Raw genomic sequence first — 15801 nt, 5'->3', positions numbered from 1 at the left:
TGCTGGGAAGGATTGGGGACAGGAGGAGAAGGGAACAACAGAGGATGAGATGGTTGGATGGCATCACCAACTCGATGGACATGGGTTTGGGTAGGCTCCAGGAGTTGGTGATGGACAGAGAGGCCTGGCGTGCTGCGATTCATGAGGTCGCCAAGAGTCGGACATGACTGAGCGACTGAACTGACTGACTGACTACTCCTTGGAAGGAAAGTTATGACCAACCTAGACAGCATATTAAAAAGCAGAGATGTTACTTTGTCAACAAAGGTCCATATAGTCAAGGCTATGGTTTTTCCAGTGGTCATGTATGGATGTAAGAGTTGGACTATAAAGAAAGCTGAGCACTGAAGAATTGATGCTTTTGAACTGTGGTGTTGGAGAAGACTCTTGAGAGTCCATTGGACTGCAAGGAGATCCAACCAGTCCATCCTAAAGGAGATCAGTCCTGGGTGTTCATTGGAAGGACTGATGTTGAAGCTGAAACTCCAATACTTTGGCCACCTCATGTGAAGAGCTGACTCATTTGAAAAGACCCTGATGCTGGAAAAGATTGAAGGCAGGAGGAGAAGGGGATGACAGAGGATGAGATGGTTGGATGGCATCACTGACTCAATGGACATGAGTTTGAATAAACTCCAGTAATTGGTGATGGACAGGGAGGCCTGGCATGCTGCAGTCCATGGGGCTGCAAAGAGTCGGACACAACTGAGCAACTGAACTGAACTGACTGATGGAGACTTCATTACACAGGCACAGGTGATTAAATCATTGACCACTGGCAATCTATTCAACCTCTGGCCCTTATCCCCTTCTGGATGGGTTAGAACATTCCAATTCTCCAATCTCATAGTTGGTTCTCCTGACAACCAGGCCTCATCCTTAGGTGAGATCCAAAAGTCACATCATTAACATTACAAAAAACACCTTTATGACTCTCAATTTAGGAATTTCCCACAGTTTTAAGAGCTATGTGCCAGGAGCAGTGAAAGAAGACCAAATGTATATTTCTTGTTATAAATCAGAATACCACAGCTACTAAAGCAAGAACATTCAATAAAAAATATTTCCATTAGTGTTAATGGAAAAAACTAATGCATTTTATTCCAATCATATAGGCCCAAATAATATTCACAGATAGAATATGTATCAAATGAACAATGAAAACAAGTTTATATAAGTGAAAAAACATAGTTGAAAAGTAGTTTGCACATAAAATATAATGTGATATAAGATTTATTGTATTCTTTCTTTTTTCTTCTTCTGCACCACTATTTATGTATTTGCTTATTTACTTATTGAAGTATAGTTGATTAATAATATTGTGTTAGTTTCTGGTGTACAGCAAAGTGATTCTGAAATATATTTGTCTGTATATACATATATATATATTATTTTTCATATTCTTTTTCATTATGGTTTATTATAAGATATTGAATATCTTATTGAATATAGTTCCCTGTGCTATATAGTAGAACATTGTTGTTTAGTTTATATATAGCAGTTTGTATCTGCTAATCCCAAACTCCTAATTTATCCCTCCCCTATCCCATTTCCCCTTTAGTAACCAAAAAATTGGTTTTCTATGTCTGGATTCTGTTTATGTTGTGTAAATAAGTTCATCTGTATTATATTTTAGATTCTGGGCTTCCCTGGTAGCTCAGATAGTAAAGAATCTGCCTGTAGTGCAGGAGACCTGGGTTCAATCGCTGGGTTGGGAAGATCCCCTGGAGGAGGGCATGGCAATCCACTCCAGTATTCTTGCTGGAGAATCCCCATGGACAGAGGAGCCTGATTGGCTACCGTCCACGGGATCACAAAGAATCAGAGACAACTGAGCGACTAAGTGCACACATTTTAGATTCTACTTATAAGTGATATCATGGTGTGTGTGTGTTAGTTGATCAGTTGTGTACGACTCTCTGCGACTCCACAGACGGTAGCCTACCAGCCTCCTCTGTCCATGGAATTTTCCAGGCAAGAATACTGGAGTGGGTAGCAATACTCTTCTCCAGAAGATCTTCCCAACCCAGGGATCGAACCCAGGTCTTCGGCACTGCAGGCAGATTCTTTACCATCTGAGTCACCAGGGAAGCCCTATAACATGGTGCTTGGACAACTAGGCAAACATATGGGAAAAAACAAAACTGGAAACCATTTCACACCAAACAAAAAGTCAATTTCAAACCTATCATAGACCTTACTGCAAAAGGCAAAATAATACAGCATGTAGATGATAATATAGAATATCTTCATGACTTTGAGCTAGAAAATGATTTATTAATCAAAGGGAAAAAAAGAAAGAAAGAAGAGAAAATCCACCAGAAATCTTAGATTAGACTAAATTCAATTAACTTCAGTTGTTAGTAAAACTGAACTTCAGCTCACCTAAAAACACCGTTAAACAAGTGACAGGCAAGCCACATAGTGAAGGAAACACTAACTGTAATACCTATGATCAATCAAGGTAGGACTCATATTATTAAAAAAAAAAGAAAAACAAAAACTTTTACAATTCAATAAGAAAAAGACAACCAATTTAAAAAATGCACAAAAGACTTAGGCACTCTACAGAAGAGAAAATCCAAATGAATAAAACTAAATAAAGGCAAAGAAACCTACCTCATTATGTATCCTTGGAAATGTAAATTAAATCTACAATATGACTGAGCTGCCACTGAAATGTCTAAATGTTTTTTTAAATCTGATAATATCAAATGTTTATGAGAATCCTGACCAATAAAAAACTGTCAAACACTGCTGATGATAGTATAAATTAGTATAAGTGGAAAATAATTTAGCATTACTGGTAAAGTTCAGGATATAAATATCCTATGACCTAGTGTTAAACTCCTAGATGTAAACCCAACAAAATGTCCATGTATGAGAATGTTTATGACATCAGTATTTATAACAGTTACAAAATATTTTCACGTGCTTATCAACAGCAGAAAAGATTATGGCATATTGTACTAGAGTGATAATTAATGAACCACAGTACACATCAACATGGATGAATCTCAAAAATATATTGTTGAAAGAAAACAGACACATAAGATTACGTACTATGTGATTTTATATACATGAAGCTCAAAAGTGTGATAAATAAATAAGCATTATCGTATTTAGGAATGTATTCTTCATAGATAAATCTATAAAGTTATTTTAGTTGTCAGTTAATTAACTATTCAGTCTCAGGAAGTTGTATGAATCAGTTAAACTCCTACAACCAGAGTAATTCATGTAAATCTGCTGCTGCTGCTGCTGCTGCTAAGTCGCTTCAGTCGTGTCCGACTCTGTGCGACCCCATAGACGGCAGCCCACCAGGCTCCGCCGTCCCTGGGATTCTCCAGGCAAGAATACTGGAGTGGGTTGCCGTTTCCTTCTCCAGTGCATGAAAGGGAAAAGTGAAAGTGAAGTCGCTCAGTCGTCCGACTCTTAGCGACCCCATGGACTGTAGCCTACCAGGCTCCTCCGTCCATGGGATTTTCCAGGCAAGAGTACTGGAGTGGGGTGCCATTGCCTTCTCCGCATGTAAATCTAACAACCTCATTATTTCAGGATTCTAACTCAGCACTTTCTTGCAATTCAGCAGTTAGAAAAATTGACCAAAATTACTGGATTCACCTGGTCACATTTAAAGTCTCTATGTTAATCAAATTCAACACTAGGAATTGTTCTTTTTCTTCCATGATGTTCCTTCCAGATTTATCAGGGCAACAGGCAAAAAAAGTAAACCTATCTCATTCCCCAGTGACTTAATACTCTACATTTTTCCCTAAACCAGATTTGAGATCCTCTAACTCCCAGATTGGGCTTCCCTCAAGGCTCAGTAGTAAAGAATCTGCCTGCCAAAGCAGGAGACGAGGGTTCGATCCCTGGGTCAGGAAGATCCCCTGGAGAAGGAAATGGCAACTCACTCCAGTATTCTTGCCTGGAAAATTCCATGGACAGAGGAGCCTGGAGGGCTACAGTCCATGGGATCACAAACAGTTGTACATGACGAGAGACTAAACAACAATAAACTCTCAGAGTAGTTTCACCTTGCTTACTGGGTAAAACTTGTTCTGGCTGGTTCTACTGGAGCCCAAATATCACTCCTTTGCTTACTCTGGTCACATAGAATCCTTTCCTTTCTAAGTACTAAGTCACTTCAGTCATGTCCAATTCTTTGCGACCCCATGGACTGTAGCCCACCAGGCTCCTCTGTCCATGGGATTCTCCAGGCAAGAATACTAGAGTGGGTTGCCAGGTCCTTCTCCCCTTTCTATCTCACCCACCTCCAAAGTACAGCGCCCCTCCTGCATGTCCCCCACCAAGCATCCTTCCAAGTACTCAGTGATGGCCCTCTTCAAATTTCTCAGACATGTATAGTCATACATCATCTTGAATTGCTGGTTATCAGGGGTTTGTCCTCTCTCCCTAACTATAGCTCTTACAAGATAAGGATTAAGCTTCACCTTTGGCCTAAATTTCCCCGCAGCTTCTAACATATTTCTCATCACCTAATAGGCCTGTTGAGTGAGGATGACAGTGTTGGAACAAGACTGTCTGCATCAAACCGCCTGCTAGAACACTGCTAAATGCTAAATGCACCTTAAATCACCCTGTGCCTCACCCACAGAATATCAACGCAGGTGGAAGGAGAGAGGGAAGCTCCATTAATCTCCTTTGCTGAAGTTCTAAGTTTTACAAAATGCACATGGTTGATCTCTTCATCTTTCTCTTGTCTAGGAGATTAAAAAAGGCTATTTATTGTTCGTTCACTCTGTTCCCAGCCCCAGAAGGCCAACCTGCAGGGGTCTTGTGAGCAGACTGCCTTCCTGGCCCACCGGCTTTCAGCAGATTAAGAGGAAAAGTGAGGTCAGGATATTATTCTTCCACCTCCGTCCCGAAGCGGTCCCCAGAGGTGAGCAGCATCCTTCCACCGAGGGTTTTAACAACCCTATTCTCACAGCCTCACTGTGTCTAGGTCCCAGTAACCCCATGCCCTCCCCCTAGGATCTCAGAGTGGTGATATTTTTCGACTCTGTCCTCTGCCCTGTACTCAGTGGTTCTCCTACACCTTGCTCACATATCTGCAAAACTCTCTTCAAATTATCCAAATTGAATGGGTTCTTTCCTTTCAGGACATTGTCTAGTACAGATGTTTTACTTTATGATCTTTCAATTTTAATCTTTATGACATATTCCTAGTTTCAAGTAAATGAGCACCCATTATACTGTGCCCTTCTCTTAATAATTCAGGGTCATCAGTGGGACTCACAGAGATGGTACCATTGTTTATTAGCTTTTTCCATCCACACTCTGCTTTAAAGACACTACCTCAAACTCCACTTTCCTCCAAAAAAAACCTATGAGATAATCTGATAAGTACATTTTATAGAACCAAGACTACACATCTGTTAAGTGATAGAACTAGGAATGTGAGCCTGAATGCTTTGTTGCAAAACCTGTCCTTAACTAGTACATGAAACTAGTTCCTCCCCACACTATGTTGTCTTAAAGGGCTAGTGACTCACACTGATACAGTGATTCTTACACTCAGTGGTCCCCAATGTTGCTTTTTCTGAGTTGCAATGATGATTTGCATACCTCCTCTATAGGACTGAAAATTAATCTGCATCCCAATACAAACCTGACAGTCATGGCCCTATCCATTCTAGAAATCAGCCTTGACTGTCTAACTGACTGCTTATAATCTTCTATAGGCCAAGTTACATGAGGTGCAGCCCTACTGGAATTGTGAAATAAGAGAAACAATTTCTTGAATAAGGGCCTCAGAGATTTTAGAACGTGAAATCTGTGAAGGCTACTTTCATCATCACTTAACAGCTCATTTTAATGTGTAATGAATATCATTTCGTTGGGAGACCAAGCCACATGGAAAGGACACAGGTAGAAACACCAGTTCACAGTGTCCCAGCTGAGCCCAGTTTTCAAACCCTTCCAGTCCAGGTACCAAACGTGGAGGGAGAAACCTCCAGAAGATCCGTGGCCCTCAGCCATTCAGTCATCCCCAGCCACTCACTTCTTCCCAGCTGGGGTCTCAGAGACAAGCCATTGCCATTGTGTGCTATGCAAACTCCTAACAACAAATTTCATGTATGCAAAAAAATGGTTTTAGTTTTATGCCACTAAGATTTTAGATGGTTTTTTACATAGCACTAGATAACTGGAATAGAAATATCAGTAACCTCAGATATGCAGAAGACACCACCCTCATGGCAGAAAGTGAAGAGGAACTAAAAAGCTTCTTGATGAAAGTGAAAGAGGAGAGTGAAAAAGTTGGCTTAAAGCTCAACGTTCAGAAAACTAACATCATGGTACCCAGTCCTATCACTTCATGGGAAATAGATGGGGAAACAGTGGAAACAGTGTCAGACTTTATTTTGGGGGGCTCCAAAATTGCTGCAGATGGTGACTGCAGCCATGAAATTAAAAGATGCTTACTCCTTGGAAGGAAGGTTATGACCAACCTAGATAGCATATTAAAAAGCAGAGACATTACTCTGCCAACAAAGGTCCGTCTAGTCAAGGCTATGGTTTTTCCAGTAGTCATGTATGGATGTGAGAGTTGGACGGTGAAGAAAGCTGAGTACCAAAGAACTGATGCTTTTGAACTGTGGTGTTGGAGAAGACTCTTGAGAGTCCCTTGGACTGCAAGGAGATCCAACCAGTCCATCCTAAACGAGATCAGTCCTGAGTGTTCATTGGAAGGACTCATGTTGAAGCTGAAACTCCAATAATTTGACCACCTCATGCAAAGAGTTGACTCATTGGAAAAGACCCTAATGCTGGGAAGGATTGGGATCCTCTGAGAAGGGGACGACAGAGGATGAGATGGCTGGATGGCATCACCAACTCGATAGACATGAGTTTGGGTAAACTCTGGGAGTTGGTGATGGACAGGGAGGCCTGGCGTGCTGCAATTCATGGGGTCACAAAGAGTCGGACACGACTGAGCGACTGAACTGAACTGAACTGAAGATAACTGGAATACTGACTGGAAAAAAAAAGAAATTGAGATGTTATGCTATAAATTGTGGCAAACTAGGGATATCAAATTGCCCCAACCAGAGTCTATATGTATACATATATATATATATATATAGTTGTTATTCAGTCACATATGTCATATATATGTCGGATATAAGTCATATCCGACTCTTTGTGACCCCATGGCTATAGCACACATCTTCCCTGTCATTCACCATCTCCTGGAGTTTGCCCACACTCATGTCCATTGAGTCAGTGATGCCATCTAACCATCTCATGCTCTTTCATACCCCTTCTCCTTTTGTCCTCAATCTTTCTTTTCTATACATATATATATAATACATATATATAATTACATACATATATATAATTATATACATATATAATAGACTCTATAGTCTCATTTAAATATTATATATATATTTAAATATATGTATATATATATTCTGCTATTAGCAGAAAACTCTGGAAAGCTAATTGGATCATGTTCTCATGCCCCCTCCAGGCCCACACCTGAATCTTTAATCTTACCACCAAAACACAAGCAGCAGCATGAAAGGACCAAAAAGAATGAAAGATAAAAGAATTTATCAGTGCTGCAATGTGGAGCAAGAGACAGACAAGAAAAGTACAGACCTCTGCAGAGAGCACACCTATTAATAACGCAACCAGTTGATGGTGTGATTAATAATCTAAATAGCCAATAAAAATAACATTCCCTCCTCTTCAATAGAACTTCCACTCCACCCTAAAGGCCGTTAACAGCTCAAAGGTAAAATTTTGTTGGACTCCATTTTTCTATTTATTACTAACATTAAGATGGAAGTTGCCTTCTTAAGCTCATGATGTCCAAATTCTGCTTGCTATGAGGAGGCATAGGTAAGCTTGGTGACAGCCCTCAACTAGAAATGTTCCCTGGATCTGAGTCAGAAGGAAGGTGCATCTCCAAGGCACAGTTCAAATGTACATCACCAGGACAGACAGGCAGGGTCCTAGTGCCAATGGACCAAGGGCATAATCCAGAAAGATAAGAGCATGGGTCCAATGAACAAGGTAAGGGTGAAATGAGAAAATGGGTAGTTGGGTAACTAGATGAGAGTGATGAACAGAACAAGACAAGATGTAACCTCTGCTATCACCCTTTTAATGTGGCACAGGCATAGTGTGGGAAGCAAAACAGGTAAAAGATGATAATTGGGGTCACACTCCCTGCTTGCTTATTCTGCTTTGTGGAATAACCATCAGCAAAGTTCTAGGCAGATGCCAGAGGTAATTTGAGAGCAGGTGACACCCGAAGAAAAAAAAATAAAAGAGACGATTTCTAGGCAAAGGAAGGGCAAGAGCAAAGGCCCTGAGGCAGGAGATGCTCAGTGTTCAAGGAAGAACAAGCAGGCCAGCAGGGCTGGGGCAGAGAGAAAAGTAATGAGAGATGAACACAATGAGCAAACAAAGGCCAGATAATACAGGGACTTGAGGCTGCTATAAAGATGTGAGCTTTACTCTGAGTGACCACTGGAGAGTTTAGAGCAGACAAGTGAAATTATCTAACTCCTTTTTAGCAGGATGGCTCTGGGAGCTGTATCAAGAATAAACTGGAAAAAAAAAAAAAAAAAAGAATAAATTGAAAGAGGCCAAGTTAAAGCAGGATGGCCAATCTGGAATCCACTTCATTATTCTGCCCTGGATATATTGGTGGTTGGGCTGAGTAGTGGAAATGGCAGAAGTGATTGAATTCTGAATATATTTTGAAAGGAAAACCATCAGAATTTGGTGACAGATCAGAAGTGAAATTGTTCCCCTTTCTTGTGTGATTCTTCTTTATATAACACTTATCACTCTCTGACATAGTACACATTTAATGTTCAGCGTTTTATTGACCTTCCCTCACAAATCAGAGCTTCTGAAAGTAAGGAACTTTTTGGTCCATTTTGTCCACTGCTGAACCCCCAACTCCTAGTACACAGTAGACACTTCAGTTCAGTTCAGTCGCTCAGTCGTGTCCGACTCTTTGCGACCCCATGAACTGCAGCATGCCAGGCCTCTCTGTCCATCACCAACTCCTGGAGTTTACCCAAACCCATGTCCATCGAGTCGGTGATGCCATCCAACCATCTCATCCTCTGTCGTTCCCTTCTCCTCCCGCCCCCAATCCTACCCAGCATTAGGGGCTTTTCCAATGAGTCAACTCTTCGCATGAGGTGGCCAAAGTATTGGAGTTTCAGCTTCAACATCAGTCCTTCCAATGAACACTTAGTAAACAGTTAACTAAATTAATTCATCTGAAGGATTTTTAAAACTTAATTAAGATATTTACACTTGTCACATTTTCTTCCTTTTATAGACATAGTTTATTATTATAGGTTTGATCTCACTGTTCCATGATGAGTCACTTACCACAGCGAATCCACTTTGAATTGATCTTCATTGTTTAGAAAGTGCCACCTAAATTACTTCTACAGTTTGGTAACGCTGTTCTGATAACTGGTATAAACAAACAGCTCTTGATGTGCTAGACATGGAATTAGGTCACCGCTGAGTTCTAATCAACTTCATTTAATTAGTGTGGATGTCAGTGAGGCATATTCAGAAAGGCAGATGGTATAACAACCACTCTTGTGTTGAGGTAATGTGCCTGTTTTCTATTTTGAGTGTATGACCTGTTGATGAAGCTGCTTTGATGCAGCCATTTTGATGCCAAGATAACATAATGAGACCAGTCTGAGGGAACACTTTGAAACAGGAACACTGTGACACTACCTAAAAACAAACCATCAGATTTCCACCTTTCATGTTCTACCAAGTGATGAGCTTCATTCTCTCTTTGAGGGAACTGTGGCTGAAGACAAGATGGGGCCAAGAAAGAACGGAGGGATGGGCTGAAGTTAGGTTCTATCTTTAAGGACTCATGTTTGCTACATTTGCATATCTTAGAAAGGGACACCAAGGACTCTAAATGGAATTTCTCTCTTTCTTTGATATTCACCTATATCTTGAATGATCTGCACATTGAATCTGCTTTTATTTAAATCTCTTTAGTTTAATAATGGCACATTGTTCTATTTAGCATATGAGAAGACTGACTGAACTCCTTTGATTTTTTGCAGTGCTTCCTCTTGTCAGGCCAGCCAGCCTTACTTGATTAGGTTTCTATCAGACTCCAGAGATAAGGGGGGCAAGGGAGGGTATCAAGGCAAAGCAGATTTCCTATTCTCAGTTTCAGATGCACAGAAAATCCTCAGTTGGATTTCTAATGCTTTTCTTAGGGCTCTCAATTATATTTTGTATATAACACATTTCATGCTGTATGTTGTATATAATACATTTTACAAAATGATTTCATAAAAATGGTATTGACTGAAAAATATCACACTGCAGACCTAGTTAAATAACTCAGGACACTGAAAACACAAGAGCAGCCCTGAAATATGCAACTATAAGAGGTCAGAACAATTCCTTGTACTCTAATCATGTAAATTTGGAATTTACTTAATCCCAGCCAAGTGCTTACAGTGGATTTAAGCAGATTAAATAATACCATATATTTTATACATTATCCAAAAAGAATGAAATAGCAATAATTCCACCAATGGTAAAGTGCACTTTTAAGACTGTTTTGCAATTTATTCAACAAGTATTTATGGAGCCACCTACTAGATGCCAGGCACTCTTTTATACCTTGGGGATATAAAGGTAAGCAGGTAAACAAAGTGTTTGACATTGTGGAGATAACTCCAGAGTGCGGGAGACTAGAAAAAAACAATTAAATAAGTCAATACGTAAGATACCTGCAGGTTATGGCAAGTGTTAAGGAGAGAGCAATAGGGATGCAGGAATAAAGTATGAGAGAGGGAGGGACAGGGGATAAGGTGATCAGGAAAGGTTTCTCAGAAGAGTTTGATTGGTGAGGAGAGAACGACCCTAAGATCTGGAGGAAGCGCATTCTCGGCTTTAGTAAAGCAGGTTTTAAGACCAGAAGGCTGTAAGAAAAGGCCGATGTGTCTGAACAGGGAGCAAGGAGAGCAGTTTTAAGCAGTCAGTTTGAAGAAAGAAGCAAGAAAACAAGATAATTCAGAACCTTAGAGACTCAAACTAAAGAAGTCTGGATTTTACTTAAAGTGTAATAAGAAGTAATGGGAGTTTTAGTTATTATATGTTAAAAGCCAAAATATAGCACTGATTATGAACTTGGACTATTCTAAATGCCTTACAAGTACGTACTCATTTAATCATTTAACAAGCCTATGAAAGAGTCGCTACTACCGCTGACCCTTGAATGATGCAAGTACTAGGGGGACAGACAACCCCCCCAGTCAAAACTCCATGTGTTACTTTACAGTCAGCCCTCCATATCCAAGGTTCCACATCTGCAGATTCAACCAGTCATGGGTCATGTATACTGTGTTAGTCACCCAGTCGTGACCGACTCTTTGCAACCCCATGGACTGTATCCTGTCAGGCTCCTCTGTCCATGGGATTCTCCAGGCAAGAATACTGGAATGGGTAGCCATCCCCTTCTCTAGGGGATCTTCCAATCCACAGATCGAACCTGGGTCTCCTGCATTACAGGCAGATTCTTTATCATCTGACCACCAGGGAAGCCCAAGAATACTGGAGTGGGTAGCCTATCCCTTCTCCAGGGGATCTCCCCGACCCAGGGGTCTATTGGGGTCTCCTGCATTGCAGGTGGATTCTTTACCAGCTACATGTATACTGTAATAGGTATTTACTGAAAAAAAGCTGCCTGTAAGTGGACTCTCGCAATTCAAACCCATGTTTTTCAAGGGTTGACTGTAATATTCCTATTTTACAAATAAGGAACAGAGGCCCAGAGACATTTCATCACATATCATCACACATACTTATATACAACAGGGCCCTGATTATGACTAGGACAAACTGTCTTACTTATTTTTAAAATTCACTCTGGTTACAATGTGGAGGACAAAATGTAGGAGGGCAGGAACAGTCCAGGCCTGAGATGACAGGCGTTTAGGCGCAGAAATGACAGTGAAAGGAGTGAAAGTTGAAAACTTAAGTAAATGCTACAAAGGTAACAAACAAGTTGCTGACATGGAAAAGGGTAAGGGAATGTGCTTAAACAGGGAGGTCAAGGAAGGCCTTTCTGTGAAAAAAACTTTTGACCTGGGACCTGAAGAAGGACAGAAAAAAGATCATTCCAAAGTCCTAGGATAGGAGAGGTACTTGTAAAAAGACGAGTGCAGATGGGGCTGCATGAATGAGGTGAGAAAAGTGAGTAGAGCTTCAAGGTCAAAGACAGGACTTTACAGTATGTACTGTAATAGTAGGCCCTTAGAGGATTTCAAGCAGAAAGATGGGATGATCATATCCTTTCAGGCAGTCAGTGAACAAGTATATACTGACCGTGTACCACATGACAGGGACTATTAGGTGGTGGCATATGCATACCCTAGAATAAGGGGGGAGACAAGAGGCCATTCTCTGTGTCACTGCTGTGTGCTCCAGAATTCATCCAGCACCCCTAGATTATAAAAGAGGAACCTGAATGAGGGGGCGAGATACTTAAAATACAAGTGTAAGTCAATCAAATTTACTTTGACTCCTAAATGCTTAAGAAAATAACCTAGTCTGTTTTATCTTCATAGTAGTTGCTGAATTAAAGCTTACAGGCTCAATGCACAAGTGAATAAATGATAGCAAAGTCAACTGCAGCTCTAAATAGTAGACTATAAATGAATTAAGCACAAAATGGTAAGAGTTCCCAAAGTAAATATTTTCCTACAGTCACTGATAAATAATTCAGATTTCTGTTTGCACCACCTGTCAGTGTTTCTGAGGGAACTAAACTGAATATATACCTGCCTATGACACCACTTTCTAATTCATAAGCCACAGTGAACAAGGATACAGATGGGAGAGAGGCATCCTTCTCCACATTCTCTCTTGTTGAGTTGGCTTTCTTGTCCACAAACATCCCAGTAACTACAAAGAGTAATTAAGGAGGAACTGAAGAGGAGTAATAGGATAAGGAGGGTTTCACCCATTCAGGAATTATGGCAGTTTGGGTGTGTGGTGGGCTTCCCAAGTGGAGTTAGTGGCAAAAGAATCTGCCTGCCAGTGCAGGAAACTAAGAGACGTGGGTTCAATCCCTGGATTGGGAAGATCCCCTGGAGGAGGGCATGGCAACCCACTCCAGTGTTCTTGCCTGGAGAATCCCATGGACAGAGAAGCCTGATGGGCTACAGTCCATGGAGTCACAGTCAGGCACAGCTGAAGCAACTTAGCACACACACACGAGTGTGTGGTAAAGACCTCAAACTAGGAAGTCTAGAAGTCTGGGTTAGGTTCCTCACTTTGTCCCTTCCTAAGGTTCCAGGAAAATTGTCTTAGACATACTGAGTCTTAGGTTTCTCATCTTACATCATAGGGGGAAAAATAGCTATAAATAAATTAATAAAGATGATCATTGCAAATAATGCTAAATGCTATGAAAGGAGAAAAAACTGAGCACTGTGACAGAGATTAAGAAAGGTGGAATTCTGAGTCAATGAGCTAGTTCGGAAAAGGGCCAAGCTGCAGGTGCTGGCACTCTGCACTGAAGGGATTATCAAGATTTTACACATCAGAGGTTATGAATATTAAACATGGGGGGAAATAGTAAGCATAAGCAAGTGCTCACTTTTCATTAATCCGTGTGTAGAAATTAAGGGTTGTCTGAGAGGAACAGGGATTCAGAGGCAGGGCTGAGGCCCTCACCACCATGAAAGGCAAACCAAGAAATAGTGACAAAGCAAAAATCAAGACTTACCCTGCTGCGTCTGTATTTCAAAGGGACCCCAAATCTAGCCCAGTGGGTTGTCGGCAACACAGGTTCTAAACCAGAGGCTTCCATAGTCAAGGGATGCGCTTTTGTTTCTGAATCCCTCCTGGTTCACACAGAGGTTGACACAAGAGTGGGAGATGAATAGGTGAGAGAATACGTTAATTTATTTTTAAATTTAAACCTTGATAAAAACAAGACAACAGATCCCAGATGGAGTCACTTATGTTAAACCTCACATCACCAAACCAAAAAGTAACTCTCCCAGAAATGGAGTCTAAACCCAGTTAATCAGGAATCCTCTATCAAACTAGGGTCTGTCAACACTAATCTACCTGACAGACCCCTACTACCCTATAAAGGAAAGTGACCTCCCAGTGACCAACCCCAACAGTTTTATTGCTTAATATAATGTCCTCAGTACTGCTCTCTTCTGCTTAGATAAGTCTCATTTTGTATAGATCCTAGGTGGTGATGTTTTAGTTGCTAAGTTGTGTCCTGACTCTTTGCAACTCCATGGACTGTGGCCTGCCAGGTTCCTCAGTCCATGGAATTCTCCAGGCAATAATGCTGGAGTGGGTTGCCATACCCTTCTCAGGAGATCTTCTCCACCCAGGAATCGAAAGCAGGTCTCCCACATTGCAGACATTCTGTACCAATGAGCCACCTGAGAAGTCCATGGATCCTCAGAGCTCCTTTCTAGATGCTGGATGGAATAGTGCCTGATTCCAATTGATTTTTGCTCCCCCAAAAAAAAAAACCCTTGGAAGTTTTAACATGCTTCAGTATTCTTGCCTGGAGAATCCTGTGGACAGAGGAGCCTGGAAGGCTGCTGTCCATGGGGTCACACAGAGTCAGGACACGACTGAAGCGACTTAGCAGCAGCAGTGTATCTTTTAACGGCCCTGACTTCAGCAGAGGGCCCCTGAGGAGACTCCTGAGAACCCCGTGAAGCAACAGGCGAGCGGGTGTCTGTACCTGAGAGCCCCTCGTTCTCGCTGCTCTCTTGCAGGTGGTGAGTCCCTCCTCCTAGCTCAGCAGCTTCGTGTCGTGTGTCGTGAGTTTTCAAACTTTTCTTGAGGGGCTCTTTTTCTCGCGTTGAGTCCGGAAACCAGCTGGAGTCCAACCGGTTCTGACTTGGAAACTGGACCGGGTCCGGGGTCAGCTTGGCTCCGACGGGGAAACCAGACCAGCTTCCGGTCCACCTTAAACCGGACCTCTCCAGTTCGAGGCCTCACAGGAACTGAGTTTTGCTTCAAGGACGAGCAAGCAAGTTAACCTTATCGAAAATAACCTTGAATTACAGTGACTGCAGGGAAGAATATTCACCTGGATAACTTCTGCGTTTACTGGGTGCCCTGCAGGAAAAGGGTCTCAGCAAAGCACTCGCCATAATGGGCAGAGCGAAAATTCTTTTTCCTCCTCCTCAGTTTCTCCTGTGGAGAAGGAAATGGCACCCCACTCCAGTACTCTTGCCTGGAGAATCCCATGGATGGAGGAGCCTGGTAGGCTACAGTCCGCGGGGTCGCAAGAGTCGGACACGACTGAGAGACTTCACTTTCACTTTCAGTTTCTCATGACCAGGGTTAGAGCCTCTGGGACACCCTAGTGGCCGTGGCAGATACTGCGCTCAGAATCCTGGGAGAATTCTTACCCAAGTCAGCTCTTCAGATCTGTATCTGTGGTGCTAGGTTAAGAAAGGAAGGTAAAATTTCACGTAGTCTCTTCCTTCCCAAATGCAGACTGTAGGGGTAGGGGATTAAGAATTACATTTCGAACCAGGAATTATGAACTTGCTTTTGGGTACCCGGTGGTTGTTGATCTTTTCTCTCTCAGAGATGAAGTAATTGCCTTTTCATTCTTTCTTTCTTTCCTTTTAAAATTTGGCTGCCTCGGGTCTTAATTGCAACATGTGAGCTATAGTTCCCTGACCAGGGAGGAAACCTCGCCCCCTACAGTGGGAAGCAGAGTCTTAGCCATTGGATCACCAGGGAAGTCCCTATTGC

At 41.7% G+C, this 15801-nt stretch overlaps 1 protein-coding gene across 2 annotated transcripts in view; it reads right to left on the bottom strand.

The window, feature by feature from the left end:
- NXPH1 (neurexophilin 1) overlaps positions 1 to 15435 on the bottom strand; it is a 469360-nt gene extending 453925 nt beyond the window's left edge. The window contains exons 1-2 of one of the 2 annotated variants that reach the window (XM_081531714.1): positions 14774 to 15435; positions 13784 to 13901 (exon numbers count right to left, since the gene is read on the bottom strand). Coding sequence is in view for 1 of the 2 variants with exons in the window: in XM_081531713.1 (XP_081387839.1) it covers positions 13784 to 13867 (84 nt within the window). In the remaining variant the exon portion in view is untranslated. The remainder of the gene's footprint in view (positions 1 to 13783; positions 13902 to 14773) is intronic. The other variant, XM_081531713.1, reaches the window with a different exon arrangement.
- Between the last annotated feature and the right edge of the window lie 366 nt (positions 15436 to 15801).

The sequence above is a fragment of the Giraffa tippelskirchi genome, chromosome 10, assembly GCF_054371585.1.
Source record: "Giraffa tippelskirchi isolate mGirTip1 chromosome 10, T2T-mGirTip1v1.2.pri, whole genome shotgun sequence".
NCBI classification, from domain to species: domain Eukaryota; kingdom Metazoa; phylum Chordata; class Mammalia; order Artiodactyla; family Giraffidae; genus Giraffa; species Giraffa tippelskirchi.
The sequence above is the reverse complement of the archived record's forward strand: the minus strand, read 5'-3'. Positions and strand labels throughout refer to the sequence as shown.